This window comes from Brassica napus, chromosome C4 (assembly GCF_020379485.1).
Source record: "Brassica napus cultivar Da-Ae chromosome C4, Da-Ae, whole genome shotgun sequence".
In the NCBI taxonomy this organism is placed as follows: Eukaryota; Viridiplantae; Streptophyta; class Magnoliopsida; order Brassicales; family Brassicaceae; genus Brassica; species Brassica napus.
The window spans coordinates 50,915,948-50,941,602 of NC_063447.1; the positions used below are offsets into that span (position 1 = coordinate 50,915,948).

Here is a 25,655-nt window from a genome sequence, read left to right on the forward strand (position 1 = left end):
ATCTCCTCTGACTTTAAAACACTTCAAACCCTAGACACTCGAACCGAGAACCATCGCTTTCTTTCCTTGAAAGTCGTCACCTCGCCGGAGAGCTTCATCGTCTACCGAGATCTCATCCGCAGTGACCCAACCCCACCTTGACGACAACCACGCCGAACTTGACACAAATCGAACCTAGTAACCTTAACCCAAACGAACACCGGGTTCCTAAGTGACAGCGCGGAGCTTTGCTAGCCTCCGCTCTCCGTAACCAAAAGCCGGCGAAGGCGAATCTGAAGGAGACTCCCTTCCCGGAAACTAGAGCCAGGGACGGTGGATCTGAGTAAGCCTCCACCTCCCGGAAAACACCACATCTAAACATGCAAGCCGCTCCCTCTCCACCTGGGACCTCCAGACGAACGCGTCGTTACTCCAAAACCGAGCCACCGTTAGGGATGATAGCGGTACCAGAGCTCGGACAAGGCGGTCGTTGACATGACGGCAAAGAAGGAGCGAAGGGGAGCCACTACGCCGGACAAGAAAGGACTCCGGCGCCGGCACGGACGCTCACGCGCCGGCCGAACGCCGGTCCCCAAAGTAGATCTAACTTCTCTCTCGAATCTACTATGTATTCCCCATTTATCTTGTATATCCTCTCACATTTTATCTGATAAACTCAAAATTTTGAATTTTAAGATTACATTTTCATTAAAATTACTCAAGTTTGATGATTTTTTTGTTAATAACGAATGATTATCTTTCGTTAAAAAGCTATGGGTGTTTGAGGAACCTAAACACAAATTACCTCATTCGCTATCTTTGGCCGTCCGGTCCTCGGATTGCTTCCAATATGTTAATGGACAAAGAGTACTCCATAAAGCGGATCATCCATTGTGAGTACGTAGAGTTACCGTCTTCGTGTACTTGCCTGAGCCACCTGTTTTTACTTATTTTTAGACCGTAGCATATGTCTGCCAGTTTGTAGGACTAAAGGGGCTTCTCATCTCGGTGCAAAAAAAAGGGGGCTTCTTATCTTTTCATGAGGCAGCTTCTGGTACTGGAAGCATTTTTTACTAATACGTTCATACTAAATCTGCACATGCTGGTAGTTGTTGTACGACCGCTTAGCATTACACAGCGATTTAGGGACATCAAATAAAAACTTTTTTTTTGTAACTTGGCATACATCAAATAAAAACTTTCTCCTACATAATCCCGACTCTGTGGTTTATCCGGGGAAAGCCAATTCCACTACTTGGCCCACTTCATCTGCTATTGTTATGCATTTATGTCATGCATTTGTATCAATATCGGTGGTATTATAGTGGTGGCTCCTCCACGCATCGCTCCACAACAACACACCAGTCATATTGCGTCCATTCCATTATTCGGAGCACTGTTACTATATAATCTATATATATTTTTCATATTTGAAAAAGAACTGGAATCTCTCTTTAGAGAAAGTCACTCCTCTCATTCGTCCATATAGACCCCATGCCCTTGGAGCAGCACCGGTCCAAACATTGCTAAACAAAATTTGTGACCCCAACTCCCTTGGCCAAAATGAAAAAAAAAAACCATGTTTTTCTTTTAACTGAAAAAAAAATCATGTTTTAGGAAAAATTAGAACATATAAGAAACATTTCAAGTGACGGGTTCTTTTTTTTTGGTGTAAAGTGACGGGTTCTTCGTGACAGCTACCAATACTTGTTACTCGGTTTCAGCTCATGATTTTTTTTTATAAGCACTATCGGCTGATCCGAATTTAGAATATCTTCCCACTAATACCAGAAGTAAACCGATCATCGGTTATAATTCACCATGTAAATCATTTGGACCGAATACCAAACCAAGATTAACAAAGTAATGATAATTTAGTTCGGAAAGAAAATCGAATTTAGGAATGATGTGAGTACGCACCAAACTCCAAATATGATGTGAGTACGCACCGAACTCCAAAAATTTATCAGGCTGCAATCACTCGGTTAGCTCATGATTTGTACATAAGCTTGCAAAACTCTTTATACATCTCTGGGAAGAATACAAGATCAAGGTGTTCAAAATAAGATCGATGGTAGTGCAGTTTCAACTCAAATTATTATGTTTTATTCAGAAAAATATTAACAGTATATTTTTTAAAATAGTTATAGTTTTGAAGTTACTGACATTTATACATGTTTATTTTTGTTACAGAAATTTAAGCTCCAAATTTAGAAAACTTTTAATTATATTGTTAACTAAAAAGTATAAGATTTTTTTTTTAATTATATTTCTATTTGACCGTTTTACTTCCACATGCTAAAAAATGGTCTTGATGGTATCAAGACGAGTCGGCGATGTCTCAGAGACTTGTCTCCAAACTGACTGTTCCTACCTTTCATTAAATATCTTGTTTAGAGTCCTAAGAGCATCTTTTAACGGGTAGGTTAGGAAAAGGATGTTTTGGAAAAAATAGTTTAATAGTCGGTGGACGTCACCCAAAATGTAACAGCTGCTTGATGCTCCTAAATAAACGTCGAATTATGTGGATTGTTTGTACTGTTCGCGGACACCACCGACACATGGCGACCTGCGATTGGTTTTTTTTTTTTTTTTTTTTAATCAGATAAAAAAAAAATTAAAAAAATAAGCACCCACTAATGGGGTGCTGCGTTAATGATGCTCTAATTTCTTCATATTAAGAGTACAAATCATCTAACTGAAAGGGGGTACCCTTCATCTCATTGTTGGTATATTGAACAAAAATGCAACATGTTTATTGGCTTGTATCATGATGAAGCATTAAGTTAGATGTTTTAGGCAGTTCATCAGATGAATGATGAGCAAAGTATTTGTGCCCCATCCTAAGGACAAGAAATTATCTAACCCAATCTTGTTTTCCAAAGCTACATCTTATACCAACTTGGGGGGTTAGATCCACGACCCTAAATATGAGAGAACAGACGAACGGAAGAAGCATAAGAGACTCTTGCAACTGTTAGTACCATTGGCGTAACATCTTTTACAACATATTTTCTTTCACAAACATATTTGCGCATCTGTATATATGCCTCTATATTTTTTATTCATCTTCTACTTTGATTCCCCCAATGGTTCTAGCAGCCGAAAAAAGCCCCTCCGAAAATCTCAGACAAAATTAAATATATATGTGGAAAATTAATGATTGATTGATTTACCTCTCAAAAACAACGTGGCGAGGCCATTCTCTTGTTGTAGTCTTCCTATGAAAAAGGATGTATTCTTTTAGGTGTGGTGGCTAAACCAAGGCCTGACAGAACCGTTAATATGTCCGTTTGAGTGAACCCCTGAGCCATTAGGAAGCAGCTGAGGTGGTGTACTCGGGTAAAGTGTGTGGCCGTGAGAAAGACCATGTGATAAACCATTTCCTTTACGTTGTTGATGGGCATGGATCTGTCTCAACCCTTCCTCATGGATCCGAGCTATTGTGTCCAGTTCCTTCATCGATAGAGAGTCTAAATTGGCACCGTATAGAGGCGCATGTCTTGAAATCTCTTCTCTAAGTGAGGATTCTAGTGTGCTGATGTATTGCTGTTGAAATAATTTGGAAAAGAAGAGTTTAATGAGCACTAAACAGATTAAGAAAGTATAAATCTGATGTCTCATCTTCTATCAAACCTGGCAAGCTTGGAGTTTGGATTCCATTCCATCAATGTAAGCTTCACAACGAGCAATCTGATTTTCTTTCTCTCGTTTCTCTTCTTTTGTTTGCCCTACTGTTCGTGTCAGTCGCCTAATTTCATCCTCAAGTGACTTGCGAACTTCTTCCCGAGTTGCATTCTCTGTTGCATACCGTTTCAGCTCTTCTTCAAATCTTTTCCGGGCTGCCTCTGTTACCTTTAGCTTCTCCGTTAGAGCAGTTTTCTCTTTCCCTGTCTTCTGTATTATTCACAAAGAAAACGGCGTCTTATTAAGTGAACAATACATGTACCTTGGAGGAGTCTTGGACAAATTACAATAGAGTAAATGATATAAACAAAGATGGCTGTAATATATCATTATTCATTTTCTGCGTGTGCATATGCTCCATACCTTAAGTTCATCACGCTTTCGTGTCTTTAGCAAAGAAAGTTGTGTCTCTGCCTCGGTAAGGCGATCCAGAAGAGCTTTCTTCTCAGAAGAGAGTTTATCTATCTCATCTTGACGTTCTGACCGAACCCACTCCAGCTGACTCTCCACATCCCGAAACTGTTCTACCAGTTCCTTCTTTTCCCGACCAAACCGGTCCGTCTCAGCTTTCATTTCAGACTGCAATTTGATACACTGTATTAATAACTTGTATGACCACAGAACGCCCAAAAACTCCAGCATAGTCACACTCTTGCTGCAGAAAAAAATGTAGTCACGTACCTTAAGACGGGTCTTTGCAGCCTCAGATTCACTCAATTTTTTCGTGATGCCAGATTTCTCCTTTGTCAGAGTTTGAATCTCTGTCTTCTTTTCTTCCTTCAGCCTAACAAGCTCTTCCTTGTTCACACGCAGTTGGTGCCACAGAGCAGCCCTGTCAATGTTCGCATGTTCTACTGCCTTTTTCAACATGGCTAAAATAGGTCTCGCAACCTCTCGCTCCTGAAAAATCAGAATATCAAGAATCCGCAGCTCTAAGTCTAACTCTCCGTTGCTACTCGTGGGGCTGGTAAATCTATCTACAAGTCTCCTCAGTATTTGAACCCTAAATGGCTGATCAGGAAACCATTTGAATAATACTGCGTATAGCCTTTTCACAAATCCCCTCACTTGAGGATCTTTGGAATGAGCTAATGTCTCCGCAAGATTAAGGAGTGCCCTGAACTCAATCCCTCCAGCGGCTTCTTCCTCGCTGACCTCTCCCTCCAATACAGGATCCCCACGAGTAGCACTCAGATTTGGCCCTTGTACACGTCGTTTTTCAAGGACCATGGCAACACACTGAACAACAATGGCTCCACGAGCAACAGCTCTTTCGAACGTCTGAGATGCCTCCACAGCTAGGGACGATATGGACAACATTTCCAGCAATATGTAGACATCAAAAAACTGTCTGTTTACATAGAATTCATGCTTATCCATCAGATCTTCCATTTCGGAGATGGAATCGTTTTCACCAATCAGAAAAGGCCCGAAGGGTAATGTCCCAAAATTGCCATCTAGACTGTCGTCACAGTTGATGTCTCTAAGTATCATTTCGGCAATCTCAGCCCAACTGTGTACAGTTTTGCTCAGATATTCAAGGACGCAAACAGATACATCAGCACCCAGACTTTTAAGCCGTTCACGGACTGACCTTACCTGTATAAGAAAAATTTTAGGTTAGCCACGACTAGGAAAATATTTAATCGCAGCAAGAAAAAAATAACTGAGACACAAGATGCTTACGGCTCCAGGTAGGTGTTGGCACTGTGAGGCAGTTTTAAATATGAAATGAATGGCCGCCACAAGAATTTCCTCACCTGAATCATTCAGAAGCTCAAGTGACTGAAATAGAATGTGCTCCCATACTTCAGTGTCACAATCTAACTGGCTAAGAGCATTGTATACCTGTGCCACCGAAAAACTTCAGATAATGGAAATGTATAAACTTCTAGTTCATTAAATGAACTGACACTTTTTTTAGGGATTCTATGCCTCCAACTCACAAGAAAAGTCTTTCACAAGGTGAGGGAAAGGCTAAGAGAAAACTTACTGGTTCACGCAATGCTGGTTCAGCTTCAGGCTTTTGAAGCCGTTCGATAAGTGCATACGCAGCTAGTGGGTGTTCCGAATGCTCAACCAATTTAGGAACCAGACTAACTAAATCTGGTTGCAAATGTCTAGGCGCTCTGTCTAAAACAAGAGCAATCTTTTGAGCAGAGTGTGGTCGTCGTCTAGGCTCTGGACAACCTTGTGGAACAGCCGAATCAAGAGTTTTCAGTGAGTTAACAATCAGTCCTAATAGCTCCTCAGATTGTTCTGGCCACTTTGTCTGAAGACCAAATTTTTTACAGATGGTCAGAAAAAACAAAGTTGCAAAAAGTCTGCAAAATAGGTTTCAGTAGTAAGAGAACCCACCTTTGACTGAACTGAAGTATCAGAAGACTGCTCAGCGTATGTTTCAGGGGGAGAAACAGGCTCTATTGCAAGGGCTTTCTCAAGCATATCGATCCCATTCACCTCGGAGCTTTGTACAGCTGAGGTACTGAGAGTAGTAGCATCTGCATCAGATTTAAATCTCTCGTCAACAAGATGTTGTGAAGCTTCTGCTGCTCCATTTTCCCTAGTTGCCTCCAATGAAGTTGAAGCCACGCAGCCATCTGTCTTTGCATCCAGCAAAGAAGGCTCAGAATAAGACCCTTCCTCCGAAGGTTGGCAACACTCAACCATTATATCTAGAAGTAAATCGATAATTGCTTGCTGTAGAACTTTAACACCCATCAGCAAATTCATCAGGCTGGGTGAAGATTCATCACTCTTTGTTAGCTTGCTTCTATCATCACAAGACATTTTAGTGGGAAGAAGTAAACGCTTTACTTTAGTAGGGTCGTCAAGATAAACACGTAATCCAGTAAGAAACCCAGCAATTGCACCTGCATCCATTATAAGCTTCTCTCGAAGGGTCACCTGTGGCTGAGAAGGATTTTCCCCAAACGTGAGATGGAATCCAGCTTGGGAAAGAAAATCTCGGAATGTGTCTTCCTCATCTCCGCTTATGCCCTCACTTTCTTCAGAATCAATAATGTCATCAGGATCAGTGGTTAAGGCATCTTGGTCATCATCTGACGCCAAGACCTGGCAAAAGAATGGACAAAACATAATGTAGTAACACGAACAGATCTCCAACTGTGCATGGAAGAAGGGAATAACTCCACGATGCGGAAGATATATCTACATGAAAGAACTAACCTCCAAGTCTGAAAACTCGAACCAAGGACAACAATCCAATATTTCACACACAAAAACAACAGTGTCACGCACGAGAAACCCAGCATCAGCCTCCAGCATGTCAGACACCTTCATAAACTGTAAGACGGAGTTATTCCAGGTCTTGGTGCATATAGATGACTCCTTCCACACACTTTTCGCAGGATTCTTTTGGTTCAGAATACCCATCCTGTACTTGACCCAGAAGTTATTGTCCACATCTGTACCCGCAGATTGATCACTCTCTAAATATATGCATATGGTGTCAAACGACTCGTATACACCTGCACACATGAAGCAACTGGAGTTGATGAACATCAATAACTGAAGATAGGAGATGAGTAATAAAATCAAAACCACTCACCAATCCGGAGTTCACATCCACCGGCCTGAAAGAACTTGCTGAAGATCTTTCGTGTTTCCATTATTTCCTTAAAGGCGAGAAAATTCTCTACTTTCCACGTAAATGAACTTCTTTTTACGCTGTTATCAATCTGTGAAGCTGATTCTGCCTCCACATAGTCTTTCGTTACAGATGTCTCTTTCAAGATCAGAACCTCTGCGGAGAACACAACAGTGTCTTGAACGAGAAATCCAGAGTCCTGATCAAACAAACTCGTAAGTGTCACATACTCACGCCAACCCCAATCCTTTGCAGCTTTCGAGTAGCGGTTCTGAGATTCCTTTGTCACCGACTTCTCCTCCAACCTCTGGTTCACAACTGATAGTCTGTGGCTAACAAAACAGCTCCAATCACTAGAGCTTCGTGAATCTGTCACTTCAAGAAATACCGAAAGATGACACGGTGGCTGGGACTGCCCTGAGGCCATTAAGAGTAAGACAATCAGTTAACTCTAGAAATACAGCAACCAGAGAGCTCAAAAAGGAAGGAGATATATAATTTTTAACAACATAACATCAAATGGTGTGAATCTAGTCCACTTACATACCTCGGGGATAAACAATAAGTCGACAATCCCTGTTCCCAATTTGAAACCTTTTACTTTTGATGCAAAGACCTGTTACCTTCCTCTTCTTGAGAAGATCCTTCAACCTCGTGAAATTCTCAATCCTCCAAGTGAATTTACCCATGTGCGCATCTGATTTCCTAGCTCCACTCCCGTTTCTCCCCGCAACCAACCCTCCATTCTTAGCAAAGCTACTGAACTCTTTAATAACATGAAACGAAGTGCTAAAGACAGCAGTGTCATTAACTAAAAAACCTGATTCAGGATTCACAAAGTCAGACATCTTCATGTAATCGTTCCACCCCAAGCTCGTGTTATCGCCGCTCTTATTATCAGCAGCAAACCTCCCATACGAATCTCTATGCACGTGAGCGCACCCAGGCTTCTGATTCAAAGCCGACATCCTAAACAAACACCAACAGCTCCTATCCGATACCATAGTCTTCTCGGTCTCCTTACTCTCCAAACACATCGATATGTACTCCTGAGAGTTAACCACGCTCTGGTACACACTAATCCTAAGGTTACACTCCCCAGCTGGGAACACAGGGCTCATTATCTTCTGCGTCTTTATCATTTCCTTAAACAAGGTAAAGTTATTTACTCTCCAAGTGAACTTCCCATTCAAAACATCCGGCATTGGTCCTCCAGCTAATGAATTCTCCTTGTACAGTGATCCCGAATCGCTGTTAGAGCTAACTGACTCATTGAGAATCAAGATATCAGCAGTAATAAGCAACGAATCGTTATTAAACAAAAACCCCATCTTCGGATCCAACACACTCCCATTAAGCGTGAAATCGCACCACCCGTGCGATTTCTTCTTACTAGAGAACCTATGCCAAGAGTCCTTATGGATAGTGAGGGATTCGTCGACATGGTTGACGATCGAGAGACGGTAGCTAGCGAAACAGTCCCACCGAGACGACGACGCGCCGCGAGGGTCCATGATCTGGAGATAGATGCTGATGTATCCAGGGAGAGCCTGGGAGTCGCCTCTAGGGTAGACGAGGAGGCGGCAATCGTAGCCTCCCACATCGAAGTACTTGCTCCACAGTGCCTTGGCTTTGACGCGCGTGAAGTTCTCGACCGTCCATCGGCACACGGCTGTGTACTCTCCTCGGCGATCGACGGCTACGATCTCTTGAGCCCCTCCGCTCCCGTCTCGAGATGATCCGAGGTGGAGGTCTTCGGCCGGGGAAATCGAGGACGAGCAGAGAGGCTTCGATGATGGAGAAGGGACGGAGGGATGAGATAGGTCGATGGTTGATGACGACGAAGACACCGCCTCCGACGATGAGCTCTGCTTCATTGTTGCTATGGCGGTTTTTCTTGTTTTTTCTGTCTATTTTTATCTAGGTTCGGTTATAAATCAAGGATGTCCATAACCGGCGCGGTCCATAACCGGCGCGGTCCATAACCGGCGCGGTCCATAACCGGCCCAAACACTAGAAGAAAGAGACATAGCCGAAACCTTAGAAAGAGGAGAGAGAGTCGACCGCATGCCTTAGAGGAGAGAGAGAAAGGCGGCCACAAGCTTTAGAGAGAAAGGCGGCCACAAGCTTTAGAGAAAAAGAAAACTCTATTTCATTTTCCTTATATATGTAATCTTTCCATTTATGTATTTAGTAGATATCCTAAATCTAGTTGGATTAGAATTTGTAGTATTTCCTTTTATCTCTATCTTGTAAACTTTATATAAGGGATGTCTTATTCATTAATGAAATATATAGAATTCTCATTCTTTTACAACACGTTATCAGCACGATTGTTCTCTGCAATCTAAGCTAAAATCGCCAATCCCTTAAACCAAACCTAGCCGGCGACTTTAACCTAATTCCGACGAACCTTAATTCGTCCTAACTCGTGTTCCAGCTCGTCAGCAACCGATCAGCTCCATCCCTAAGGTGTTCCTGATCCTAGACGACCTCAGCTTCCGTTCGCATCACAGCCAGCTCGTGTTCCCGATCAACCAGCTTGCAATCCCGATCAGCCGCCTGCAAACCCGATAGGAAGCAGACGCGTTATGTCCCGTTCAGCTCGCATACGACGACAGCCAGCTCGCGTCCGCCCGTTTGCAGCTCGAGGTTCATCCGTTCTCTTTGGTGGTCCGGTTTCAACCCTACAAACAAAGATGTCGAAAATCTCAAACCTAGACTATGCTGCCCTTAATCTTTCCAGAGACAACTATTTGCAATGGGCACTTGACACAAAGATTAACTTGAGGTCAAAGGAACTCGGTGATGCTATCATCGAGGGCAACAATGAGACTGATAAGAATCGGTACAGGACTATATGTATTATACGCCACCATCTCATTGAGAGTCTAAAAGATCAGTACCTCACCATGGAGAATCCACTAGACCTTTGGACCGCTTTACAGCGACGATATGATCACCAGAAAACGGTGCTATTACCAAAGGCTAAACATGAGTGGAAGAATCTCAGATTAATGGACTATAAGTCTGTGGATGAATACAGTTCAGTATTGTTTAAGATAGTCTCAATGATGAGACTTTGTGGTGAGGAAGTAACCGAGAAAGAGTTGCTTGATAAAAAATTCTCCACGTTCCATTCGACGAACGTGTTGCTGCAACAGCAGTATAGAGAGAGAGAGGCTTCGCCTCATACACTGATCTGATCTCGTGCCTACTCCTGGCCGAGGCTAATAATGAACTCCTGATGAAAAACAGTGAGATGAGACCCATCGGAACAGCAGCATTACCAGAAGCCAATGAGGCTGAAAAGAAAGATCCCAAAGAGTGCAACCACGTCCATGATGATAAGAGATCACACGGCAAAGGCCGTAGTAGTTACAAAGGACATGGCCGTGAAAACTACTCATATGGCCGACAAGGAAACCACAATAACTGTGGTCGTGGTTCCAGCTATGGCCGTGGCCAAGGCAGTTATAGCCGTGGTCGAGGCGGCATATCCAAACCGTCTAACTCGACCAAATCGGCTTGTCACAGATGCGGGATGAGTAACCATTAGGCCAAGAATTGTAGAACCCCTAAACATCTATGTGAGCTATATCAAGAGAGCCTTAAGAACAAGTATCCGGAAGCCCATAGGGTTCATGATACCGGGTATGCTGCTGATGATGATTCTGACCTTGAAAAGGATGACCTCTTGGATTTTGAGACTTTTGATTGTCTCAAAGACTAAAATCGACATCTTGTCTTATTGTTTTATGAAATGCTTTGAGTTCATTGCTATTATATCTTGCCTAATTTTGCTTGATAATGTGAATGATTTTATTGATAAAGAAATTACCTAAAGGGCAATATAGTACGGGTATAGTAGCCTAGTAAGAAATCTATGGCCAAGGCATTGCCTAAAGGGCATTATATACACCCAAGAATGTATGACCCATTAAGTTATAATAAAATAGTTTCCAAATAGAAACAATGGGCAAAAGGAAATAAGTTACTTTAGATTTAAGAAAAAAAGAAAACGCCTAAGACCCTTTTAAGAAAGTGGTCAAGACTATACATATGTAATCTACTGATCAAAACTATGCTACAAATCAGTATGATAAGAGGCAAGAGCCGTGGTGATCATACTGATATATCCCACGAAAATTATACACTTTATAGCAAGACCGGATTAGCCATCCTAGTCTAAACTTGATGCAAAGATTGATATTGAGAAGGCACAAAGAGTTATCCCATAAGATCTCACGTTGTGAAACATGTACACAAAGGGAAACTCATTAGGCTTTATTGTCCTACATCACGAAATTATAGTATGTTCATGAAGGGGAAAGAGGATAAACCCGTGATACATGATCAATACTACAAATTCGTGAACAAATTCGTGAACCATGGTCTATGACCATGATATAAACGGCTTGGCCGTGCAGTCCATTACCTATAAGGATCGGACATCCATCGTAAAGCTTAGGGACATCATGGATTTACATGTATATAAAGTGAAAATATATCAGGCCATATAAATGAGCATAGATATTCCCATCTCAGATTGAATACGGGTCATAAACCAGACATACACCATCTTAAGAGACTTTGAATAAACCACCACAGACATATGTGCCGTCTAAGATGGAACCTCAGAAGAGGATTGAGAATATATGTTGGATAAGAGTATGACTTTCTCCCACGACTTCTAAGAGACCTTGAGCCAAATATGGGTGATCAGAAAGTGGTCAGGTACACAGATTGCATGATCAATGAATCCGACTATCCAACATTAAAAGGAGAAAGCTATAAGCTGGTAAAGAGTAAAAAATGATAAGAAACAGAATGGTATCAACCATCATTGTCTTGGCAAAGATCCTCAGATTAGACTTATAGACGTCCAAAGAAAGAAAAGATTATACATAGCTAGCTAATCGAGATGCCAAACACTGACCCGAAAAGAAAAGAAAAGAATGACCAAGTCATAACCAGCTTAGCACCAAACGAAATCTGATGTCCTAGAAAGAGACACAGTCAAGTTGCTACAGAGTCTATACAAGATAGACCAAAGTGTTCCATAAGATAAGGAACCTCGGAAAAAAAAAGAGAAAGGTGCATAGAATACAAATCTGAGGTCATAAGGAACAAGACCAGACATTGAGAAAAGGCTGCGCAGCTAAACATCTAAGGTACCAAACCATGTAGTTTGGGACGCCAAGCTACTAGGTAACAAAGGTCCTGGATAATGAAATCTCAAATCGATTAGATCATGTCTGGAACACAATGGAACCATATATAAGTGTCGACACATAAAGATATATTTGTACATAAGAGAGTAGCACTTGAACATAAAGATATAAACGAGGATCAGAACCCACAAAAGAGTACTCATAAAGATTAAAGATTAGATTGAAAAGATAAACGTGGGGTTTAAAGTATCTATAAAGAAGAGATATGCGTATTGGCCATACATACATATACAGAAACGCAATCTGATATAAACCAGTGAAATAGATGGGTCTTGTGAGGGAAAAGAAACTGTGAGATATGGTACATGATCACGAGGTCTAAAGGTGTTCATGTTTCCTACTAACAGCATACGATCATAGCTTGTTACACAAGGATACTCACAGAGACCATGGAACATATTATAAGGAGATAAACTCCTATGTGGTGGATGCTGCTACACAATTTCGTGACAAAGGTCTGGTCATAAGAAATAAATTATATTGACATATAAAGATGTAGTAAGCAGCATATGGATCACTGGATAAAAGACAACATTGTTCCTAAGCTGTTCATGGACTGAAACAAAGCAGCTGCATGTAGTATGTAATACTAGTAAAGGAGTTCTATAAGAACGATCAAATTCAGTCCATATGTAAACTAATAAAGAAATTCGAATTCCTTGTGTTTATACTAAACCAACCTAAAGAGAGGTTAAAAGGTTTATACAGATCTGTGACACTAGCATGGACCGACTAGATTGTAGTACGGGCTAGTGAAAAAGAAAGATCAGCCCAAAGAAAGGTAATTCGGATTGCCTCAGCTTGCTACCTCGGATAGCATGTTCTCCGGATAGACCAATCCAACATCAGATCCCTTAGATAAGGATCCGGCATAGCAGAACAGTTTGCTGCTGCTGTGAGGCTGAGAGGAGACATTTAATCTATCCTTCTCGATCGGATACCAATAGGTTGCAGTCCATAAGAATGTGTGATCGAAGTCCATGACCTAATGTATATTCAGTGTGTGATATGATCCATGGCAGAGAGGTCATGTGACGCCATCAAGATATGGATAAAGGACTGCAATGTCTGATATATATGGCATTACCGAATGCAAGAGAGATTGATAACCGAGGTCCACGAATGTATTTGGCCGCAGAGCCATAGTTTGATAAGACTGTAAAATCCTTGCAGCAATGATCTTGGACGCTCATGGAACGAGTTGCGGACATATATAAACAATGTCTATAATTCAAAACATGAATCGATCAGAATATAGTATGGTCGATGGTAGTCCGCACTTTATCACCATAACCAATCATAATAGCCAAGTTATTCGAGAGCTTATGTGGTTGAGATCTATGACTCAACATGATAATAGAGAAAGATCAATGGACAAGATATTGGTACACATCCGTGTAGAAGATACATCGGATCATAGGTTTACAACCTGAGATTATTAATTCATGGAACCATGCTCGGTATATTGTCCATATACACACGATTTGCAAAGACTCATGCACACATGGGTTTTTCCTGATAAGGTTTTAATGAGGTAACATGAAGCGTATTACAATCCTGTATGGTTATGGCATCCAAGGGGGAGTGTTATAAATCAAGTGATGAATGTGGATAACCGACCCGGTCCATAACCGGTCCAAACCTAGAAGAAAGAGACATAGCCGAAACCCTAGAGAGAAGAGAGAAAGGCGGCTGCATGCCTTAGAGGAGAGAGAGAGGCGGCCACAAGCTTTAGAGAAAAAGAAACCCAATTTCATTTTTCTTGTATATGTAATCTTTCCATTTATGTATTTAGTAGTTATCATAACTCTAGTTGGATTGTATTTTTTCCTTTTATCTCTATAAGAGATGTCTTATTCATTGATGAAATATATAGAATTCTCATTCTCTTACAATAGGTTGATCAATTTTTTTCTTTTGCTAAAGGAAGGGCGAAGACAGGATTTAACGTACGCCATATACGATAACATGCGCGCACCTTCGACTCCTCCCAATGGCATTTTGTTTCATTTTCCTAATTTAATTTCATCATTGTTTTCCATATTACTTTTGTTTCATTTTTTTTTCCTTTTAGGTGTTTATTTCATTTGTGGTATATTTTTCATGCTTTTGTTTCATTTTCTCTAAACCCTCGGAATGTGTTTGTTTTATTAGTACATATTTTATATAAAAAAAAATGTCTATGATTGGTTTTATTTTGATAAGCTTTACAGTCTTTTCTATACAAACTAACTATAAACTTTAAGAGGAAAATTTTACAGATTAAGTGAAACATCATACACATACACAGTTAATGTGAATGAATGAATATATATCTTAGGTTATTATTTGTGTTCAGGATTGTGTTAGGTGTAAGTGAGACAATCGATCCACGCATATTGAATTATTGAAAACTCTGAGATTAATTAAAGAGTACTCAGAAACTAGATTTAAGTAATTATATATTTTAAACAATTATTTAAAAATAAATACAGAAATAAATTATTTTTAAGTATACATATATTTTAATGATATCTCAAATCACTCTCGCTAATAATAAAATTTTATTTTTCTCATGATCTTTTATACTAAAAATAACAAGAATCTTAAATATTTATTTAAAATCCTATTTTTTTTCATAACCTTTACCTATTGTGTTATATTTCATTTTTAAACTTATTCACAACATTTTTCATTAAATTTACATTTAACCTAATTTATTAAGATAGAATCTTTAAAAAATTATTTAGTTGATGGGTTTATTTTATTTTTTTATATGAAATTTTATATTGATTGATCAAAAGAATAATGGTAATTTACGAATGGATTTGACTATGAGAATCTAAACTAATAAAAGAGAGCTTTTGAGGTTCCATAGGACGTCCACATCAGCGGAAAAACTTATTCTAAAAGATGACACGTGGCATTAACAAAAAATAAAAATAAAAATACATATAAAGAAAAATAAATAATAAGTAAATATACAATATAAGAAATCGAATCTATACTAATAAAAGAGAGCTTTTGAGGCTCCATAGGGCGTCCACATCAGCGGAAAAAACTTATTGTAAGAGATGACACGTGGCATTAACAAAAAATAAAAATAAAAATACATATTAAGAAAAATAAATAATAAGTAAATATATAATATAAGAAATAGAAATGTTACATTAATAAAAAGAAGCTTTTGAGGCTCCATATGGCATCCACGTCAGCGGAAAAAACTTATTTTAAAAGAAGACACATGGCATTAACAAAAAATAAATCTATATTAATAAAATGGAGCTTTTGAGGTTCCATAGGACGTCCACATCAGCGGAAAAAACTTATTCTAAAAGATGAAAAGTGACATTAACAAAAAATAAAAATAAAAATACATATAAAGAAAAATAAATAATAAGTAAATATATAATATAAGAAATAGAAATGTTACATTAATAAAAAAGAGCTTTTGAGGCTCCATAGGACGTCCACATCAGCGGAAAAAACTTATTCTAAAAGATGACACGTGGCATTAACAAAAAAAAATACTAATAAAAAGGAGCTTTTGTGGCTCCATAGGGCGTCCACATCAGCGGAAAAAACTTATTCTAAAAGATGACACGTGACATTAAAAAAAATAAAAATAAAAATATATATAAAGAAAAATAAATAATAAGTAGATATATAATATAATAAATAGAAATGTTACATTAATAAAAAGAAGTTTTTGAGATTCCATAGGGCGTCCACATCAGCGGAAAAAACTTATTCTAAAAGATGACACGTGACACTAACAAAAAATAAAAATAAAAATAAAAATAAATAATAAGTAAATATATAATATAAGAAATAGAAATGTTACATTAAGCAATAATAAGTAAATATACAATAAAAGAAAAATAAATAAAAAGTAAATATACAATATAAGAAATAGAAATAGAAATATTACATTAAACATCTATCGTAATTTATAATCTGTTATAAAAGCAAAAAAATTAGAAAACGTAAATGTATAATTAAAAAATTAAAAAACAAAATTAAACATTTATCTCAAAAATGTATCTACTTTTGAGGCTTCATAGGACATCCACATCAGCGTAAAAAACTTATTCTAAAAGTTGACACGTGACATTAACAAAAAATAAAAATAAAAATACATATAAAGAAAAATAAATAATAAATAAATATATAATATAAAAAATAGAAATGTTACATTAAACAATAATAAGTAAATATACAATATAAGGAAAATAAATAAAAAGTAAATATACATTATAAGAAATAGAAATATTACATTAAACATCTATCATAATTTATAATATGATATAAAAGCAAGAAAATTAGAAAACGTAAATATATAATTAAAAAATGAAAAAACTAAATTAAACATCTATCTAAAAAATGTATCTATATTAATAAAATGAAGCTCTATACAAATAAAAATGAGCTTTTGAGATTCCATAGAGCGTCCACATCAACGGAAAAATTTTTTTCTAAAAGATAACACATGGCATTAACAAAAAATAAAAAATAAATATACATATAAAGAAAAATAAATAATAAGTAAATATATAATATAAGAAATATAAATGTTACTTTAAACAATAATAAGTAAATATACAATATAAGGAAAATAAATAAAAAGTAAATATACAATATAAGAAATAGAATATTACATTAAACATCTATCATAATTTATCATCTGATATAAAAGTAAGAAAATTAGATTACGTAAATATATAATTAAAAATTGAAAAAAACTAAATTAAAAATCTATCTGAAAAACTTATCTATATTAATAAAATAGAGCTTTTGAAGCTCCATAGAGCGTTCACATCACCGAAAAAAACTTTTTCTAAAAGATGACACTTGTCATTAATAAAAAATAAATATACATATAAAGAAAAATAAATAATAAGTAAATATAAAATATAAGAAATAGAAATATTACATTAAAAATAATAAGTAAATATACAATATAGGGAAAAATAAATAAAAAGTAAATATACAATATAAGAAATAGAAATATTACATTAAACATCTATTATAATTACATTAAACATCAATCATAATTTATCATTTGATACAATTAAGAAATGAAAAAAAAACTAAATTAAAAATCTATGTGAAAAATGTATAGTAAAATAAATAATAACTAAATACACACAATATAAAAAAATAGAAATATTATATTATACAATTATCGTAATATTAGAATAAATAAATATAAAATATAAGAAAAACTAAATATTAAGTAAATATAGTATATAATAAATAAAAATATTGCATTAAATATATATCGTAATATTATCATTGATATAAAAGCAAAAAAATTTAGAATAAATAAATATACGAACTATACTAATAAAAGGGAGCTTTTAAACATCTATTATAATATTAAAATAACTAAGTATAAAATATACGAACTATACTAATAAAAAGGAGCTTTTAAGGCAGCGTCCACATCAGCGAAAAAAAACTTCTTCTAAAAGATCACACGTGACATTAATAAAAAAAATAAAAAAGTATACATATAAAGAAAAAGAAATAATAAGTAAATATACAATATAAGAAATACAAAAAATACATTAGACATCTATCTAAAAAATCTATAATAAAATAAATAATAAGTAAATATAAAATATAAGAAATAAAAATATTACATTAAACATATATCATAATATTATAATTTGATTTAAAAGAAAAACAGTTAGATAAGTAAATATACAATAAAATAAATAAATATACAATATAAGAAACGGAATAATTACATTAAACATCTATTTGAAAAATGTAGAGTTTTACATTTTTATTACTTCCAAATATTTTTATAAGTAAATATACAATATAAGAAAACTAGTCATACAATATAAGAAAAATAAACTTTACATGAAACATCTATTATAATATTATCATTTGATATAAAAACACGAAAATTAGAATAAGTAAATATACAATATAATAAAAATAAACAATAGGTAAAATACAATTAATAAATTAAAAAAAAACTAAATTAAAAAAAAACTAAATTAAAAATCTCTCTCAAAAAATGTGTAGTAAAATAAATAATAAGTAAATATACAATATAATAAATAGAAATATTATATTAAACATCTATCGTAATATTAGAATAAGTAAATATACTATATAAGCAAAATAAAAACAAATCTGAGAAACGTACAGTAAAATAAATTATAAGTAAATATACAATATAAGAAATAAAAAATATTACATTAAACATTTATAAATAATATTACCATTTGATATAAAAGTAAAAAAATAGAATAAGTAAATATATAATATAAGAAAAATAAAAAATAGGTAAAATACAATTAAGAAATGCAAAAACTACATTAAACATCTATGTGAAAAATGTAATGTTTTACATTTTTATTATTTAAAAATACAATAAATAAATATAAATTTTAAATATTATAATAAGTAAATATAAAATGTAAGAATGAATAAATAATAAGTAAATAGAATATATAAGAAATAAAAACATTACAGTAAATATATATCGTAATATTATCATTGATATAAAAGCAAGAAAATTAGAATAAGTAAATATAAAAAATAGGAAAAGATAAACAATAAGTAAATATACAATATAAAAAACGGAAAAACTAATTAAACATTTATCTGAAAATATATAGTTAAATGGAATAATGTATATTTAAATAAATAATAAGCAAATATACAATATAAAAAATATAAATATTACATTAAACATCTATCGTAATATTAGAAAACGTAAATATATAATTATAAAATTAAAAAACTAAATTGAACATCTATGTGAAAAATGTATCTATACTAATAAAATGAAGTTCTATTCTAATACAATGAAGCTTTTGAGGCTCCATAGGGCGTCCACTTCAACGGAAAAAATTTCTTCTAAAAGATGATACATGGCGTTAACAAAAAATAAAAAAGAAATATACATATAAAGAAAAATAAATAATAAGTAAATATACAATATCAGAAATAGAAAAGTTACATTAAACATCTATCATAATTTATCATCTGATATAAAAGTAAGAAAATTAGATTACGTAAATATATAATTAAAAAAATGAAAAAAACTAAATTAAACATCTATCTAAAAAATGTATCTATATTAATAAAATGGAGTTTTGAGGCTCCATAGAGCGTCCACATTAGCGAAAAAAAACTAATTCTAAAAGATGACTTGTGGCATTAACAAAAAAATAAAAATAAAAATACATATAAAAAAAATAAAATAATAAGTAAATATATAATATAAGAAATAGAAATGTTACATTAAACAATAATAAGTAAATATACAATATAAGAAATAGAAATATTACATTAAACATCTATCATAATTTATAATCTTATATAAAAGCAAGAAAATTAGAAAACGTGAATATATAATTAAAAAATAAAAAAAATAAATTAAACATCTATCTGAAAAATGCATCTATACTAATAAAATGGAGCTCTATAATAATAAAATGAAGCTTTTGAGGCTCCATAGGACGTCCACATCAACGGAAAAAATTTCTTCAAAAAGATGACACAAGGCATTAACAAAAAATAAAAAATAAATATACATATAAAGAAAAATAAATAATGAGTAAATATACAATATAAGAAATAGAAATGTTACCTTAAACATCTATCATAATTTATCATCTGATATAAAAGTAAGAAAATTAGATTACGTAAATATATAACTAAAAAATGAAAAAAATTAAATTAAACATCTATCTGAAAAATGTATCTATATTAATAAAATGGAGCTTTTGAGGCTCCATAGAGAGTCCACTTCACCGTAAAAACTTCTTCTAAAAGATGACACGTGTCGTTAATAAAAAATAAAAAATAAATATACGTATAAAGAAAAATAAATAATAGGTAAATATACAATATAAAAAATGAAAATATTACATTAAAAATAAAAAGTAAGTATACAATATAGGGAAAAATAAATAAAAGGTAAATATAAAATATAAGAAATAGAAATATTACATTAAACATCTATTATAATTACATTAAACTTCAATAATAATTTATCATTTGATACAATTAAGAATTGAAAAAACAAACTAAATTAAAAATCTATCTGAAAAATGTATAGTAAAATAAATAATAACTAAATACACAATATAAAAAAATAGAAATATTATATTATACAATTATCGCAAAATTAGAATAAATAAATATAAGAAAAACTAAATATTGAGTAAATATAGTATATAATAAATAAAAATATTACATTAAATATATATCGTAATATTATAATTGATATAAAAACAAAAAAATTAGAATAAATAAATATACAAAATAAGAAAGATAAACAATAAGTAAATAAACAATATTAAAAATGGAAAAACTAAATTAAGCATATATCTGAAAAATGTATAGTTCAATAAATAATAAGTAAATATACAACACAAAAATATTAGATTAAATATCTATTATAATATTAAAATAACTAAATATAAAATATACGAACTATACTAATAAAATGGAGCTTTTAAGGCAGCGTCCACATCAGCGAAAAACATTTCTTCTAAAAGATGACACGTGACATTAATAAAAAAAATAAAAAAAGTATACATATAAAGAAAAAGAAATAATAATTAGATATATAATATAAGAAAAAATAAATAAAAAGGAAATATACAATATAAGAAATAGAAATATTACATTAAACATCTATCATAATTTATCATTTAATATAAAGCAAGAAAATTAGAATAAGTAAATATACAATTAAGAAATGAAAAAAAAACTAATTTAAATATCTATCTGACAAATGTATAGTTAAATAAATAATAACTAAATACACGATATAAAATATAGAAATATTATATTATACAATTATCGTAATATAAGAAAAAATAAATATAAAATATAAGAAAAATTAAATATTAAGTAAATATAGTATATAAGAAATAAAAATATTACATTAAATATATATCGTAATATAATCATTGATATAAAAGCAATAAAATTTAGAATAAATAAATATACAAAATAAGAACGATAAACAGTAAATAAATGTACAATATAAAAAGTAGAAAAACTAAATTAAACATATATCTGAAAAATGTATAGTTAAATAAATAATAACTAAATATCCAACATAAAAATATTAGATTACACATATATTATAATATTAGAATAACTAAAAATAAAATATAAGAAAAATGAATAATAAATAAATATACAATATAAGAAATACAAAAAATACATTAGACATCTATCTAAAAAAATCTATAATAAAATAAATAATAAGTAAATATAAAATATAAAAAATAAAAAATAAAAATATTACATTAAACATATATCATAATATTATAATTTGATTTAAAAGAAAAACAGTTAGATAAGTAAATATACAATAAAATAAGTAAATATACAATATAAGAAACGGAATAACTACATTAAACATCTATTTGAAAAATGTAAAGTTTTACATTTTTATTACTTCCAAATATTTTTATAAGTAAATATACAATATAAGAAAACTAAGCATACAATATAAGAAATATAAATTTTACATGAAACATCTATTATAATATTATCTTTTGATATAGAAGCACGAAAATTAGAATAAGTAAATATACAATATAAGAAAAATAAACAATAGGTAAAATACAATTACTAAATTAAAAAAACTAAATTAAAAATCTCTCTCAAAAAAATGTATAGTAAAATAAATAATAAGTAAATATACAATATAATAAATAGAAATATTATATTAAACATCTATCGTAATATTAGAATAAATAAATATACTATATAAGCAAAATAAAAACAAATCTGAGAAACATACAGTAAAATAAATTATAAGTAAATATACAATATAAGAAATAAAAATATTACTTTAAACATTTATAAATAATATTACCATTTGATATAAAAGTAAGAAAATAGAATAAGTAAATATACAATATAAGAAAAATAAAAAATAGGTAAAATACAATTAAGAAATACAAAACTACATTAAACATCTATCTGAAAAATGTATTGTTTTACATTTTTATTATTTAAAAATACAATAAGTAAATATAAATTTTAAATATTATAATAAGTAAATATAAAATATAAGAAAGAATAAATAATAAGTAAATATAATATATAAGAAATAAAAACATTACATTAAATATATATCGTAATATTATCATTGATATAAAAGCAATAAAATTAGAATAAGTAAATATAAAAAATAAGAAAAGACAAACAGTAAGTAAATATACAATATAAAAAATGTAAAAACTAATTAAACATTTATCTGAAAATATATAGTTAAATGGAATAAATGTATATTTAAATAAATAATAAGCAAATATACAATATAAGAAATATAAATACTACATTAAACATCTATCGTAATATTATCATTTGATATAAAAGCAAGTAAATTAGAATAAATAAATATACAATATTGAAAAAATCTCTAGGATAGCCTTTTTTAAGTTTTTGTTACAAAATAGCTATAAATGAGAAAAATGACCAAAATAAGTCTTATTAAAGAGTAAAAATACATTTATACCCTATGATTAACTAACATAGACTTATGGCTTAGAGTTAAGGGGTGGGGGTTTTGAAGATAGAGTTTCAAATTTTTAAAAATAAAAATTAAATTTTTCAAAATAAAATGGGCTATTTTGGTCATATTCCTTATTGAATGTTATTTTATGACAAAGACTTAAAAGATCTATTTGAGAGAATTGCCCTACAATATAAAAAAATAAAAAATAAATAAATATACAATATGAGAAAGGAAAAACTATATCAAACATCTATCTCAAAAATGTATAGTTTTCTAATTTTTTCTAAGGAAATATGTATTTACACAAACATACAATTCAGAATTTGCTGTTGTTCAGAATACAACGTTCAAAAAAATAACTATATGGTTAACATTTGAAAATAAAAATAGTCTCGCGCTACGCGCGGATTAACTCCTAGTCTTATTATATAAAGTACAGTTTATTCTCTCCCCAGGGTGTCCACGTCGCCATCCACGTCATCAATTCGATCGATGTCATGCCGACACCTATCCAGCTTAATTAAACGCGGAGCTTCATTTATTTGGACACCGTACGGGCTTACGTTTATTATGCGCATGTCCAATGATAATGGGCTTAAGTTCGTATTTTGATTACGGCCCAACGAACCTCTCAAACGGCGTCAACCCTAACCTCTGTTCTTCGTTACTCTGAGTTCAGCAGCGAGGATGACGAACGATTGTCCTGGAAGTTTCTGTAACGGAACGCTTTATGAATTCTACGACTTTATTCACATTAATACAAATGACCACTAAGATCCCTTCAATGCGTCGTTTCCGTCGGCGAAATCTCTAATCTCTATATAAATAGGTTAGTATTTCTCCTCTGGAGATCGCGATCTCTTCATCTCTCTGAAAAAGGCAGCGTCTTGTGGGGTTAACAAGCTGTCCGTCAGCGAGTAGGTGAGGCCAGCGACCATTGGCATTACCCGGAGCAACCACAACTTCAATCTTTCTGACTATACAATGTCCATACGCTTATGGGTATTCTCAAACTTTGAATATTAATTTTTTTTTCCATTGTAATCTCTATGGAGGATTGAGGGTATGATTTGATCATGTGTTTAGATCGATCAATTTATTTTTCATTCTAATCTCTATGGAGGATTAAGGGTATGATTTGATCATGTGTTTAGATCGGTTATCTAGAATAGCGTAGCCAATATCTGATAAACTACAAGAGTGGTCAGTTCCTTTACTTTTAAGGATAAACTTCATAAGTTTCTGTAAGAAAAATCACTAACCTAATCCAATTGTACATGTCATTCTTTGTGAGCACTTGGAAATGTTGAAAAGGCTTCAAAAGAGAGCTTTGTTACAGAAACTCCAAATCTAATGACCACTTTTTGTGCAAACTGATGATTGTAGAGCTATGGTTACAGCAGCTAGGCTCACATATTTGATGGTGATTACTGGCCAGGCACAGCAAAAGAAGATGGCAGAAAGGACATTAAGTAAGGACTGATCTTTCTGGAGACTGATCTTTCTGGGAAGGCATTCAAAAATCAGTTGCTAATGCTTAAAGTAATCTGGACTTTCTATGAATTATACTATCTCTTTATTAGTTTGTTCTCCTTTTGCCTTTGTTTCCAGCTCGGTGAAACCATTACAATGAGGACTTTCTCATGGTCCACTTGCCGCCTTCTTACACACATTGCTTATGGTGATGGTATCTGGAATCATTGGGTCAGTAGTCAGTGCAAACATTTTCAGATTTGTGATAAGTAAGAATTTTCCTTTCTCTTATGTTCTTTGATGTTTATAATTTTTTGTTTAGTTTTTTTGTTGTTGTATTGCAATTGCACATAATAATATTATTGATTAATAAAATGTTATCCTCCCTTTCAGGTGTTATGAGGCTGAACAGATGCATGAAGACAGGGAAAGTGACATCTGTATGATCTTCAAGACCAATTCCACTGCAGATTCTTTGCATGCCGACAAATTTGCTGCTCTCGGTAAATCTCGGGTTTATCTGATTTCTTTTTTATCTACTAAATATGGGCTTTCATTTGGTTTCATTAGTTAGGGCTCTTCTCCTTTGGCATATTCGTATTTTCAACAGATCAAAGACATCCCTCTAAACAGAGATGTATCTTTTTATTCCTTTAAAGTTTAATAGAATTTCAGCTCTATAAAAAGAGATAGGGAAAGGTATCATGTCCCACTAAAAATAGATGTATCTTTTTTTTCTTTAAAGTTTAATAGCATTTCAGTTCTATAAATAAATACACGGAAAGGTATCATGTTAATTTCAAGGATATGCATGTATTAAAAACCGGCGTCCAGATATGAAAAATACTCCAAATTTTGTTATTTCTGAAATTTAAAATACTCCAAATTTTGTGATGTTCATATTTCGTTCTTGGAATATAATTAATTATTTATTTTTTAGTTATAGTTTTAACTTTCAAATGTGTGATTTTAAATATAAACAAAAGTAATTTAAAAAAATATATATTATATTTTAAATATGCTTTTACAAACATGAAATTTCTGTAATTTCTATATATTATGGTGCTTTTAAAACTATTAATAAACTTTAATATAAATATAAATCAGTGTTATAGAATAACTTACAAAATCCAAGTGAATGACTGATAAAAGATTAATTTTATTTCTTCAAAGAATAGAAATA

The 25,655-nt window shown here is 32.7% G+C and overlaps 2 protein-coding genes and 1 long non-coding RNA gene across 6 annotated transcripts; 2 read left to right on the plus strand and 1 right to left on the minus strand.

Moving 5' to 3' along the window:
• Positions 1–2,594: 2,594 nt before the first annotated feature.
• On the minus strand, positions 2,595–9,192 carry LOC106394077. Of its 3 annotated transcripts, XR_007322877.1 has the most exons (11): positions 7,824–9,192; positions 7,238–7,693; positions 6,856–7,157; positions 6,025–6,741; positions 5,660–5,938; positions 5,353–5,514; positions 4,348–5,265; positions 4,030–4,245; positions 3,616–3,876; positions 3,156–3,528; positions 2,595–2,903 (listed from the first exon to the last, which is right to left on the minus strand). XR_007322877.1 is itself a non-coding variant. In XM_048756452.1 (10 exons), exons 1-10 carry the CDS (start codon positions 9,151–9,153, stop codon positions 3,223–3,225), a joined length of 4,944 nt encoding a protein of 1,647 aa, XP_048612409.1. In that variant the 5' UTR covers positions 9,154–9,192; the 3' UTR covers positions 2,933–3,222. The 3 variants fall into 3 exon arrangements, 2 of the variants coding, with proteins under 2 accessions (XP_048612409.1, XP_048612407.1); XM_048756452.1 differs by lacking the exon at positions 2,595–2,903 and having other exon boundaries at positions 2,933–3,528; positions 3,616–3,873; XM_048756450.1 differs by lacking the exon at positions 2,595–2,903 and having other exon boundaries at positions 2,933–3,528.
• Positions 9,193–9,975: 783 nt separating this feature from the next.
• On the plus strand, positions 9,976–11,009 carry LOC125586172. Its single transcript, XM_048755996.1, has 3 exons — positions 9,976–10,442; positions 10,535–10,824; positions 10,882–11,009. Exons 1-3 carry the CDS (start codon positions 9,976–9,978, stop codon positions 11,007–11,009), a joined length of 885 nt encoding a protein of 294 aa, XP_048611953.1.
• A 12,482-nt stretch (positions 11,010–23,491) lies between these two features.
• LOC106407731 lies at positions 23,492–25,333 on the plus strand. 2 transcript variants are annotated; one of them, XR_007322879.1, is made up of 3 exons: positions 23,492–24,001; positions 24,386–24,741; positions 24,866–25,333. It is a non-coding gene; the product is annotated as an uncharacterized LOC106407731 (long non-coding RNA). The 2 variants fall into 2 exon arrangements; XR_007322878.1 differs by having other exon boundaries at positions 23,499–24,001; positions 24,438–24,741.
• The last annotated feature ends 322 nt before the right edge of the window (positions 25,334–25,655 follow it).